Source organism: Piliocolobus tephrosceles, chromosome 8, assembly GCF_002776525.5.
Source record: "Piliocolobus tephrosceles isolate RC106 chromosome 8, ASM277652v3, whole genome shotgun sequence".
Taxonomy (NCBI): Eukaryota; Metazoa; Chordata; class Mammalia; order Primates; family Cercopithecidae; genus Piliocolobus; species Piliocolobus tephrosceles.
In genome coordinates, this window is record NC_045441.1 from 49,308,463 (window position 1) to 49,321,103 (window position 12,641).

Here is a 12,641-nt window from a genome sequence, read left to right on the forward strand (position 1 = left end):
ATCTGGCCCCCGTGTAGCAGGCCTCACCTTCCTGCTCTAAGTCCCACAACACAACAGATGCATCCTGCTCCCAGAACCAAACAGGGCACCAGACAGAATTCAGGGGGTCCAGAAATTCCTGTAGGTAGATTCACACAAATGCAGGAGCTCGTTGACTCAGAGATACACACAGTCACAGCCATATAATGATGGGTATGATTACACACACACACACACACACACACACACACACACCCCTTTCTCCTCTGTGTGACAGCTGCATTATGAACCAAGGCCTCTAAATTGTCCCTCCAATGTAAAGTCCATTGAATTTTTCTCCCTCCCTTCTCTACTTCAGGAACATGGAGTTAATTAATAATACAACTCTTATCAATTCATGACATCCTGCCATCACTGGTCCTTGAGAGGCCATCTTTTATTAACTAACGAATCAATAGAAGTAATATAAAAGATGCTTAAGAAACAAATACATTCATGACACCCAGAGCACTGACGAATACTTACCATTACCTGCGTCATTCTCATCTGCCATGTCCTTGACCTTCCTCTTCCCAGGTAACTGCTGACCTGAATTACAGCTTCATTTCCTTGCTTTTATTTTTATAAAGCTTTACCAAAGCTCTATTTTCTTACAAGAAATTATGACTTCTTGGTTTAAGTTGTTTTTAAGCTTATACAAAGATTTTATGCTATCTGTCATTTGGGAGTTAACCTTTGCACTCATATTCCCATTGTTAACATTCCATGTGTAGTCCGTTGCATTGTTGAGAAGGTGAATGAAATAACTCCCCATCACTAATGAGGTGCATGCTCATCTTGGCTAAATCTGGCTTTAGGTCAATGGGTAACACAGAGAAATTATTACTTTCTGGATGTTTTATATAGTTCTTGCTTATTTAGCAGGCTTCATGGGTTTATCCCTGTTTTATGAAACTTGGAAAAGCATTTTCTTTTCTTTTTAAGTGATTGTAGATACTTACAATGATTGGGTTCTTATTTTGATGGCATTGCTGTTTTTATCTCTAGCATGTTTCTTTACAAGAAGACCTCAATTACCATTCATATTCAGGCAGGAATGCAGGCCTCCCTTAGGCTTGTGAGAATGTTCCAGCTCACAGGAACATGATGTAGAGAAATGAGGATTCCTTGTGGCGGAGGATTGGTGGAAAAGAATGGGATACATGATGTGATCTGGTCTTTCCCAGATGTCTGGCAGCACACCCTCTGCCTTTCCACGATGACCAGATTGCCTCTTTTACTTGCCACCTTAAGGTTGTGTTAAGGTTTATTCCCAGGAGCCAGCTATGTGCCTGGAAAAAGAATGCATTCCTGCACTTCTCTTCCCTAACCTTTCATTCCAATGTGAAAAAAGAGTTTCAGGGCCAGGAAAGTCACACACACACACACACACACACACACACACACACACACAAACACACACACACTTAACCATGTCTAGCCTAAGTTTTACCTGGACCACTGATTGGTGTAGTTGCCTCCCAGCTAGTCTCTCTGCTTCCACACAATAAGTCCTCATTTAGCATCATCCATAGATTTTTGGAAATTGCAGCTTTCAGCAAAATGGCATATAACAAAACCAATGTTACCATAGGCTAATTGCTATAGACAAGAGTTGAGTTCCTGGCATATTTCTGGTCCCAAAAATATCACCAAACTTCTAAATAAAGAGCAAGATGTTTCAAATATTAAACATTGAAATAAGTGTGAGCTACACATCCAATTAAGAAAAATTCACTTTAAAAAGTAAGATAATTACTTACCTGCTTATTCTAGTTCAGGATCAAGAGTGGTCAGGGCACAAGGCCTGCCTTGGACACGACAACATTCCATCACAGGCAGCACTCACACCCACACCCACATCCACAGTCACTCACACTGGGACCATGTAGACACACACATTCACCCAACGTGCACAGCTTTGGGATGATGGAGGAAACCCATGCAGACATGGGGAGGACATGCAAACTCCACACAGACAGTAGCCCCAGCTGGGAACTGAATTTTTTTTTCTTTTCAACGTCATAATGAAACAATGTTGAAGGAAGTAACGTTTTTTGAGGATCCGTTGTACTTGTCCCTAATCTACAATCTATTCTCAAAACAAAAGCCAAAGAGATCCTGTCAAAACCTAAGTCAGAGCCTGTCTCTCCTCTGCCCAAACTTCTCCAAAAGATTCCCCATTCAGAGGAAAAGTCAAGCCCTTCTCATGGCCCTATACCACCAGGACCCTCTTTCTGTCTTCTCTCTGCTCCCTCTGGCCTCCAAATTTCACAAGCACTCGGGCTCGTCACCTTTGCAGGGCCTCTGCATTTGCTATTTCTTCTGCCTGAAGTGCTCTCCCTCCAAGTCTCTGCATAGCTCACGTCCTCTCTTCCTTGCTGAAGTTCTACCATCTCAGTGATCTTATCCAGTCAACTTTTAAAAATTATAATTTCTGCTCTCCATAAAAAGTCCTCCTATACTCCTTCCGTGGTTTTTTTCTCTTTACATCTATGATTTTTGGGGGCCAGCTGCAGTGACTCACTCCTGTAATCTCAGCACTTTGGGAAGGTGCATATCTTCAAGTCATCCTCCAGACTGGAGGACAGCTTAAGGCCAGGAGTTGAAGACCAACCTGGGAAACATAGTGAGACCCTATCTCTATAAACAAACAAACAAACAAACCAGGTATGGTGGTGCATGCCAGTAGTCCTAGCTCCTTGGGAGGTTGAGGCGGGAGGATCATTTGAGCTCAAAAATTTGAGCTTACAGTGAGCTATGATTGTGCCACTGAACCCCGCTTAGGTGACAGAATGAGATGCTGCCTCTAAGATAAATAAATAAATACATAAATAAACAAATACATACATAAAATAAATCTATGATACCCTTTAAACCACCTGTGGTGCTCTGTATGTGCTTTCTATGCATTTACAAATTTTTTTTCTGTCCATCTCCCCATTTCCATCTTTCCCCATTCTCTCTCTAAGAAGGCATATATTTTACAGTGTTAAATCTGCAGCACCCATACACCTGGCACGTGGTAAGGACTCAACAAATATTTTTAAAGGAGTAAATGAATGAAGGAATGAATGATTTCTTCTCTTTTCACCCTCATCTGCCTCCACGGGGGAAATCTCTCTTTCTTCTGACCTACTATATAACACCTACTATCTATGATACACAACAGCAGTCCTCAACATTTTTGGCACCAGGGACCAGTTTCGTGGAAGACAGTTTTTCCATGGGAAGTGGGGGATGGTTTTGGGATGAAACTGTTCCACCTCAGATCATCAGGCGTTAGATTCTTATAAGGAGTGCACGACCTAGGTCCCTTGTATGTGCAGTTCACAATAGGATTCGTGATTCTATGAGAAGCTAATGCTGTGGCTGATTGGACAGGAGGTGGAGCTCAGGTGGTAATGCTCCTTTGCGACTACTCACCTCCTGCTGTGTGACCTGGTTCCTAACAGGCCACAGACCCATACTGGTCCACAGCCCAGGGCATTGGGGACCCCTGATATACAATCTCTTATGGAGCATAAATCTGTCTCATGTTATTCTTTTATTGTTACACATCATTGATCAGTGTGTCTTCACACCTGGAACATGAGGGCCCCTGGACCAAGCATCACACTGTCTCCTGCAACTCCACCCTTCTCTCTCTCATGTAAGAGCATATGACTCTTTCTCACATAGCACATCGTGTTCAAAGGAGGCATCTCAAAGAACCATCGCAGGTTGAGAGGAGAAAGTGTCTGGAGATTATGGTGCAATCTGCCACATTAAAGCCACGTCCTATGGAGACTGTATAGGGTGAGACAGTTGCTTCCCAAGTGTGGTACATGTGCCAGTAGTGGTCGTAAGGTGATTTAGGTGAATGCATACCTTTCTGGTTTTGTGTTTGTTTTAACGTGTATTACAGATTTAATAAGCATATAAAACCCAACATCTTGTGGCTATTACTGCTTGCGAACACTTTCCTTTTAAAATAAATTGTAAAACGTGTATGTGGATTTAAAGAAAATAATACGTAAGTAACAGTATAGGGGTTAAGGGCTGAATTGTGTCCTTCAAAATTCCTGTGTTGGGCCGGGCGCAGTGGTTCACGCTTGTAATCTCAGCACTTTGGGAGGCCGAGGTGGGCAGATTGCCTGAGGTCACGAGTTCAAGACCAGCCTGGCCAACATGATGAAACCCCGTCTCTACTAAAAGTACAAAAATTACCTGGGCACAGCAGCGGGCGCCTGTAACCCCAGCTACTCAGGAGGCTGAGGGAAGAGAATGGCTTGAACCCGAGAGGTGGAGGTTCACTTGGCAGTGAGCTGAGATTGCACCACTGCATTTCAGCCTAGGCGCCTAACTGGGACTCTGTCTCAAAAAAAAAAAAAAAAAAAAAAAAATTCCTGTGTTGAAGTCCTAAAGCCTGGTACCCCAGAATGTGACTGTGTTGGATAGGGTCTTTAAAGAGGTAATGAAGTGGAAATGTGGTCATTAGGGTGGGCCCTATTCCAATACAACTGATGTCCTTATAAGAAGAGATTAGCACACAGGAACACACAGATGGCTAGCCACGTGAAGACACTGAGAGAAGGTGGCCATCTATAACAGAAGCCAGGGAGAGAGGCCTCAGAAGAAACCATCCAGCTGACACCTTGAACTCGGTCTGTAGCCTTCAGAACTGGGAGACAATAAATGTGTTGTTTAAGCCACCTGGTCTGTGGTAGTTTGTATGCCAGCCCGAGCGAAGGAATACAATAGGTAACATGCAGAAGTGGCAAAGATTGTGAAGGTGGAACCCAGGTGACTAAGTTTGGGGAAAATGTACTGGGCTTGGTTAGAAACTCAACTTTCCCAGTACCCAGCTGTGTGGGCCTCAGCAAAATCTTAGCCTTTCTGAATCTCGTGTCTCGTTTTAAAGAATGGGGGCAACAGTAACCACCTAGTCAGGAAGTTGTAAGGATTAAAAGTGCAATCGTGAGTTAACAGCTTGGTGATCAATAAATGGCAGTCTCATTACGGGAAAGCAGGCACCAAGGGGGCGAGGAACATGTTCTTTAATTTCGGTTCCCAAGAAGCAGAATCCTGGGCTTTCTTGCCCCCATGGTCCAGGCCCGCCAGGTCAGTAGCGTTGGTGGCCCCAGAGGGGGCCGTGGTGCTGAAGGTGGACCTGAGGGGGTCACTTTCCTGTGAGTTTAGTCCTCCAGAAACAAGGAGGCAGGCATTCTTCCCATTTTACGTCTAGGAAAACGGAGCCTCGGAGCGGAGCGGTAATTCGTCCTAGGCCTCTCGCGGTGCCCTGGGCGACACCAGTGCGTCCTGGCTGCGGCCTCCCACTCTGAGACTCGAGTTTGCAGGACGCTCCACCCCTTCCCTCCCGCCCCAGCCAGTCGGCCCCAGAGAAGGGGAGGAGTTCTCGCAGCGCCGACGCCGCCGTCTCCACGGCAACGCGGCCATACTGCGCCCGACCCACCCAGCTGCCGGGTGCTCCGGCCCGGCGTGGGCCTAGTGGGCAGAGCCACAGCCAGAGCCAGTGCCATGGACAGCCTCTTCGTGGAGGAGGTGGCCGCCTCCTTGGTCAGGGAGTTCCTCAGCAGAAAGGTAACGGCTCGCGCCCTCCAAAACCCGGGAAGTGGCTCTAATTTGGGTGGATCATCGGGGTCTCCCCTAAAGGCTTTGCACCTTCTGGGAGGGCGCCTGTTCCCTGCCTACTGTCTGCTCCAGAGATGCCCCAGAAGAGCGGCGCTTTCCCGGGACAGGGGAAACTACATTTCCCACAAGGCGTTTCTGCCGTCGTCAGCGGGCGCTGCCGCAAGGCAGGGTTTGAGCCCGTCAGCTGCCCTCCTGGGGCATCCGCGCTCCGGGACGGCGGCAGCTGGGAAGGGGGCTTGGGGGCCGCGCCAAGCAATCCTAGCGCGGGCTCACAGCGGGCAGGCCTGCGCCCCAGCCTGGCTGCCGGCCTCCGTGCGCGACCCACGCAAGTCAGGGTCCCCACTCGGAAAGAACTTCTCCCCAGAGGGAACCCCAAAGGCCCAGAAAAGTTCTTGACAGTCAAGCCCTTAGTCATTTTAGTCAACAGTGGGAATTCCAGTGGTTGCTTTAATTTTTGTAAGTTTTCCTATTGTCTTGTCCCAGGAGAGTTTTTGCAGCGCTCACAACCTTGGAAGGTCCTTAACTGTCATCCGGCCTCAGGGTGGAGATGGGGACCTCCGTGGGGAAGGAGCTTGCCGGGGGGTCTTGGGCGTGGTAGTGGAGGGGGACATACATCAGTTCTTTCAACACGTGGTGACTGAGGGCTGCAGTCTGTGTGTTTTGTCTACCCTTGCAATGTCGTACTGGGCTGGGGCGATGGACACTTGTCTGGTATGAAAACTCATACACCTAATTTTTTGAATGGAGGAAAGGGAAAGGACTTTGAAGTCAGATGGAGAGGGTTCAAATATTTGCTACTAGTTTGCAGTGTGAACCTGAGTACTTTACTCAAGGCCTCAATTTCGTTATCTGTGAAACACGAAAATAACACCTACCTTTTGCAGCTTTATAATGAGGATTAATAATAACATATGGGCAGCTCCCAAGCACTGGATCTGACATATAGATACCATGTGCACGTAGGTGTTCAACTTTATACCTCCTCCCACCCTCACTGTCTCTGACACCAAACAGGTGTCTCTGAACTCCACCTGTTTGGAAAGTGTCTTTGTGTGTTTTTTTATGATTTATTTGTATTTGAAAAAATTTTAAATGCATTTGGCTTTGTCACATCTGCCCTGTTTTTATGGCTAATTGACCTGCCATCACCAAGTCCTGGCTGCATGTTGGATATCAATGGACACACCCTGGGAAGCTGACTGTTACCATCATTTCTTTTAAGTCTGGGTCACTGAACAAAACTCTGAAGAGAGGGCTTCCTCATGTTCTTTCTTGAGTACAAGTGAAGTCCAGTGTCCTCACTGACATCCAAGCCTGCCCTGTAGCTTGACCCCAGCTTACCATCTCAATCTCATTTCCAGCCTCTCCCACATCCCTCCCTCCGACCCCCCACTTGACATGGCCAAGTTCCCCTGGTCACCTCTCCCTCCCGTGTTTTATCTGGGCACACTAAGGCCCTAAGAGTAGAGAGGAGTTGCCCACAGTTACTCAGAAGGTCATGGTGAGCTGGGGCTGCAGCCCAGGTATACTGCTTTCTCATGGCCTTCTGCTCCAGGGCAGAGACCACGTGCTCCCCACGGGGTTTTGTGCAGACAGTCATTGCACCCAGCAGTCATAAGCAAGAGAGCTGCCACCTTGGTGCCCGGTACCTGGAAGGTGATGGTTTGTTGTCTCAGCTTCTCATAACAGTCCTGAAAGATAGGTATAAGGATTCCCTTTCACATAAGATTATCGTGAGACCAGGAGGCCAAGAAACTTGCCCAGGGTGAGCAGGGCAGACCATGTAATTCACCTGCTCAAACCCCTCTACTGGCTTCCCATCGTAATTAGACTTCAAGTCTCTCCATGACTTGACTCTGGCTACCCTCAGACCTCATCTTCCATGACTGCTTGCTCTGCCCTCTACCCTCCAGCCACTTTGGCCTACTTGAAGTCACCAAGTGTGGTCTGCCCTCAGGGAGAGTCATGATAGTTTCCTGGAGATGGCAGGGTCCACTGAGGTGACTCTTCTGCTGCCCCAGCCTCTTGGGTCTGTGGCTCCACTCCTGCAGTGACTGTGCCATCCTCCCTCTGTCACCCTGCCCCATGGTCATGAGCTGGGCTTGTTGTTACCAGTATTGCGCCGTTTCTGTAATTTCAATTCCAAGCTTCCCACCTGTCAAAATTTCCAGCTTGTCCCCCTTTGTAGCCCCACATAAACTCTTCTCCAGCCTCACCACATCTATATTGCATTGTTCCTGCCAACTGTTCACAGTCCCTCGGGCCTACCGTTACCCGCCTACTTCTCACCCACCCATCGTTATAATTGCACCCTCCATAACAGGCGCAGCTCTTTTGCCCTTCTCTCCCTTCATCATTCTCTTCTGACAGTAAAATTCCACTCGCCCTGCTCCACACTTGCACCCATAGAGCTGAATGGGATTGGAGAGAAACACACACCACCATGTTGATGGTGTCACTCTAAATCCATGACCACTCACCCTTGTGGTGCCTTATGGGTGCCTGCCCACCTGGTTGCAACTCTCCAGCCTGTTTACTTTCTCAAATCCTGGATGACCATTTCATACCTTCTTTCTCCTCAAACCCCAAAGCTCCTTCCCCATCTAATTTCACTGAGAAAACAGAAGTCATGAGGGAAGTCCAACAGGCTCCCACTGCCACACTTGCTCAGCTTCCTGGGCCTGCACTATTCACTCTGCTCTCTCTGGTGTTCCTGTGGATGAATTCTCCACACCCCTGGTTAGGCCCGCCCCTCCATGTGTGTATGCCCCCTCTTGTGTGCTCAGGGATGTCGCTGTCTCCTGCACCATGCATTTCCCTCCTCTACTACGTTACTTCTATCAGCACATATACGTTGTGCCCCTGCAGAATCCCATCTTGACCCCTAAACCCCAGCTACTGGTTTATTATTTCCTCCCTTTATATAGAAACTCCGTAAAGGAGCTGTGTCCACTCATTTTAATTCTTTTCTCTGCTTTCTCAAACAAACCCATTCTAATCAGACTTTTATCCCCACCATTCCATGGAAATAGCTCTTGTTAGGGCCATTATTAACCTGGGATTTTTAGTCCTTGCCCTTCCTGATCTAATGATTATGTTTGTCACAGTTGATTGTGTCCTTCTGCTTGTCTTCTCGGAGACTGTCCCTCTTAGCTTTCCTCCTACTCCTCCTGGTGCTCCCTTCAACATCTTTGCTGGTGCCCCTCGTTTCCCTGTCCTGTGTGCTCTGCTGGGTTCAAGGACTCAGTTTATGGCTCTCTTCTCTTCTCCTGTCTATTCACTCTCAAGACATCTCAGCCAGTCTTGTGGATTCCCATACCATCTATATGCTGACAATTCCCAAATGTCTATCTCTAGCTGAGACTTCTCCCTGAACTCTTGAATTCTTCCAAGTGCCTATTCTGCATATCTACTGGGATGGCTAACAAGCATCTCAACATGTCTCTGATAGTGTTTCTGCTTATACTTCAGACATCAAATGTGTGGGGTATTTTTCCTCCATACAAACTAAGTCTCCAACTCTCCCGACACCAACTGGGTGTTGTACAATTCAATTCAGTCCTGACACTACCTGTAGTTAGTGCAGACCCTGCAGGTTAAGGTCTCAGGCTCATGACTGCCCTCACTTCAGATGATGGTCAGAAGTCCCAAGTTGCCACCTGAACTTCTGACCAACTAGCTATAAATTGAGGGTTCCCACAACCCCCTTCACAGTTTTAATAATGTGCTAGAATGGCTCACAGAACTCGGAGAAACACTTTACTTACATTTACCAGTTTACTCTAAAGGACACAATTCAGGAACAGCCAGATGGAAGAGATGCATAGGGCAAGGTGTGGGTGGAGGGTCATGGAGCTTCCATGCCCTCTTCAGCACGCTGTCCTCCCAGCACCAACCTGGGAACTCCCTGAACCCCATCGTTCAGGGTATTTTATGTCGATTCTGTTATATAGGAATGTTCGATTAAATCATTGACCATTGGTGGTTAGCTCAATCTATAGCTCCTCTTCCTTCTCTGGGAAGTTGGGAGGTAGGGCTGAAAGTTCCAGCCCTCTAATCAAGGTTTACTCTTTCTGGTGACCAGCCCCTATCCTGAAGCCATCTAGGGGTCCCCAGCCACTAGTCATCACATTAGCATACAGAAGACATTCTTATCACCCTGGAGATTCCAAGGGTTTTAGAATCTATGTGCCGGGAACCTGGGACAAAGAACAAATATATATTTATCATAATGTCCAAAACTCAATTTCTGATTTCCTGTTCCTCCTACAACTGTGCCCATTGGAATAAATGACACCTCTGTCCTTCTGATTGCTTAGGCCAGAAACTTCGGAATTATTCTTGGCTTTTTCCTTTCTTGTGCATCTCATATCCAGTCCATCAGCGAATCTGTTGACTTTGTCATCAGAGCATATACAGAATGTAGCCACTTCTTAGCACTTCTGTTGCAAACACCTTGCTCCAAGCCACCCCTGTGTTTCATGTGAGTTGTGAATTGTTCAATAGCCTCCTAAATGGTTTCTCCTTAATCTTCTGCCTCCTACAGTTTATTTTCAACCCAGCAGCCAAGTGATCTTTCAAAAATATGTCGGCTTGAAATAGTAGCCTTCCCATTTCACAAAAGCCCACAAGGCCTTTCCTTATGAGTCTCTGGGTGACTTCTGACTTCCTTACCTCCTCTCCCCTGCCGTGCAGTTCTAGATGCACTGGCCTTTTGCAACTGGCTCAGGGCCTTTGCACTTGCTATTCCTTGCCCAGAACACTTTTCTCCCAAGTGTCTATGTGGCCTGCTCTTTTGATTCCTTCATCAATCAATGATGCCTTTCCTGACCACCTTAGATAAAGTAGCAGCCCATCCCCACACCCACTCTAGCCCTCTCTGTCTCCTTAACCTATTTTGTATGTTTTTTCCCCATATCATACTATACTTGTAGTCTCTCCCCCTGTAGAGTGCAAGTTCCCTGAGGACTGGGACTTATATCTGTTCACTGCTCTGCCTCTAGCAACTGGACTTACGGACTAGTGGTCTGTTCCCTTCGTTTCACAGATAGGGAACCTGGGACAGGATTGAGCATGTGGATGATGCTGAACAAATAGCTGACCATCTAAAAGAGTGACTTTCATCCTTATCTTCCCTCTCCCTGCTTTGTCTCCCTAGTAGTACGTATTAGCAGCTGCCACACTATACATTTATGGTCTGCTTTCCCAACAGAGCATCAGCTCCTGTTCCTTCTGTCTCTCCTGCATCTAGAATAGAGCCTGGCATATAGGAGGTGCATGACAGGTGTTTGTTGGGCAAATGAAGTTTGAGTGGGCTGGATGAGACTGAGGACTGACTGACTCTCAAGGGCACCCTTGTCCTCTACCCCAATGGTATTTCTTTTCTTTTCTCTTTTCATTTCTTTTTTGTTTTTTTTCTTTTCTTTTCTTTCCTTTTCTTCTTTCTTTCTTTTTTTTTTTTTTTTAGAGACAGGGTCTCACTCTTTCATCCAGGATGGAGTGCAGTGGTGTAATCATAGCTCACTGTGGCCTTGAAGTCCTGAGCTCAAGGATTCCTCCTGCCTCGGCCTCTCAAAGTTCTGGGACTGCAGGTCTATGGCACCATGCCCAGGCCCCCAGTGGTTTTCAAATGCTGGTGTGCGTCACACTCTAGAGCCGGGGTGGGGGTGGGGTTTGTTAAATGTGCCAGGGCTTGCTGATTTGAACTGTTGACAGACATAAAGAATTATCCATCAGAGAAAGACCCTCGTTATAGCATGTTCCACATCACTTTGACTGGAGGGAAAGCCAAGGTTAAGCCCAGATGAAATGCGGGTGGTTGGTTTTGAACCCCACCTCTCCTTCAAACCCCACCTCTCCTTCTCCATCTGAAAAACAACCACAACTTTCTGTCCACCCCACTGGGCCATGGTGATTGTCAAATGGCTGGAGGCTGAGAACATGCCTCACCAACAGCTCAGCCTGGTGTTAGCAGTGTTCCTTGTTCTTAATGGATTCCAGACCCCCAGTGCTACACAGGCTTCAGCTTCTCTCAGAGCCTTTCTGTCCAGAATTTTACAGAGGCTCTAGCTGCTCTTCCTGATGCACCTAATCCACCTGTTTTCCGACACATATATCCATTTCTTTCCATTTCCCTTCCCTATGGCCTCCTCTTTTCTCTGTTTGTTTCAAGGTTGTGTTCTTACTTTTAGTTTCCCAAATTGACCTTCTTACCTAAATGCATGGTGGGCATGGGTTTTGTCGTGTTTTCCCAGCAGCTAGAACCTCTGTAAAATTCTGGACAGAAAGGCTCTGCGAGAAGCTGAAGCCTGTGTAGCACTGGGGGTCTGGAATCCATTAAGAACAAGGAACACTGCTAACACCAGGCTGAGCTGTTGGTGAGGCATGTTCTCAGCCTCCAGCCATTTGACAATCACCATGGCCCAGTGGGGTGGACAGAAAGTTGTGGTTGTTTTTCAGATGGAGAAGCCAGGCACTTGCGAACAGGACCCTCACTTTCCCAACCCCAGATTTTCCACTGCTAGAGCATGTCTCAGCTGGGCCTTGAACCTTGGTCTTCTGGCAGTTCAGGGTGGGATGATGGAAAGTGGTTTTGCTGGCGACTTAGCAGACATTTACCAAAAGCTTCCCACGGGCCTGGGTCCCAGAGTCATGGACTCACAGACTGGGATGGTTACAACCCCCGCCTGTGATGTGGTTCCGTTGTGTTACCTTGGGCAAGTCAACACTGTCTCCTGGTTTCCCCATCTGATAGTGAAGGGAATGAATATTAGCCTTTTGTTTATGTTTTCTTTTGTTTATTTTTAAAGCTCCTTTAAAAATATTTGGATATTCCATATTCCATAGTATGTGGAATCATATCCTATGATTCTAAATCCAGGACCAAACCCAGGACTCCTGTGCACGAGTCCTGAACTCACTCCTTATCTGTGAAATGGCCTGAAAACTTCAGCCTTCACTTAGCCCATGGGGCTGTTCTAAGAATCAGA

General features: G+C 47.1%; 1 protein-coding gene across 1 annotated transcript in view; it reads left to right on the forward strand.

Annotated features, from left to right (window-relative positions):
• The first annotated feature begins 5,416 nt into the window (after positions 1–5,416).
• Positions 5,417–12,641, forward strand: part of MINDY4 (MINDY lysine 48 deubiquitinase 4) — a 132,858-nt gene continuing 125,633 nt past the window's right edge. The window contains exon 1 of the mRNA XM_023186026.2: positions 5,417–5,601. Coding sequence (XP_023041794.1) covers positions 5,539–5,601 — 63 coding nt within the window. The 5' untranslated portion in view covers positions 5,417–5,538. The remainder of the gene's footprint in view (positions 5,602–12,641) is intronic.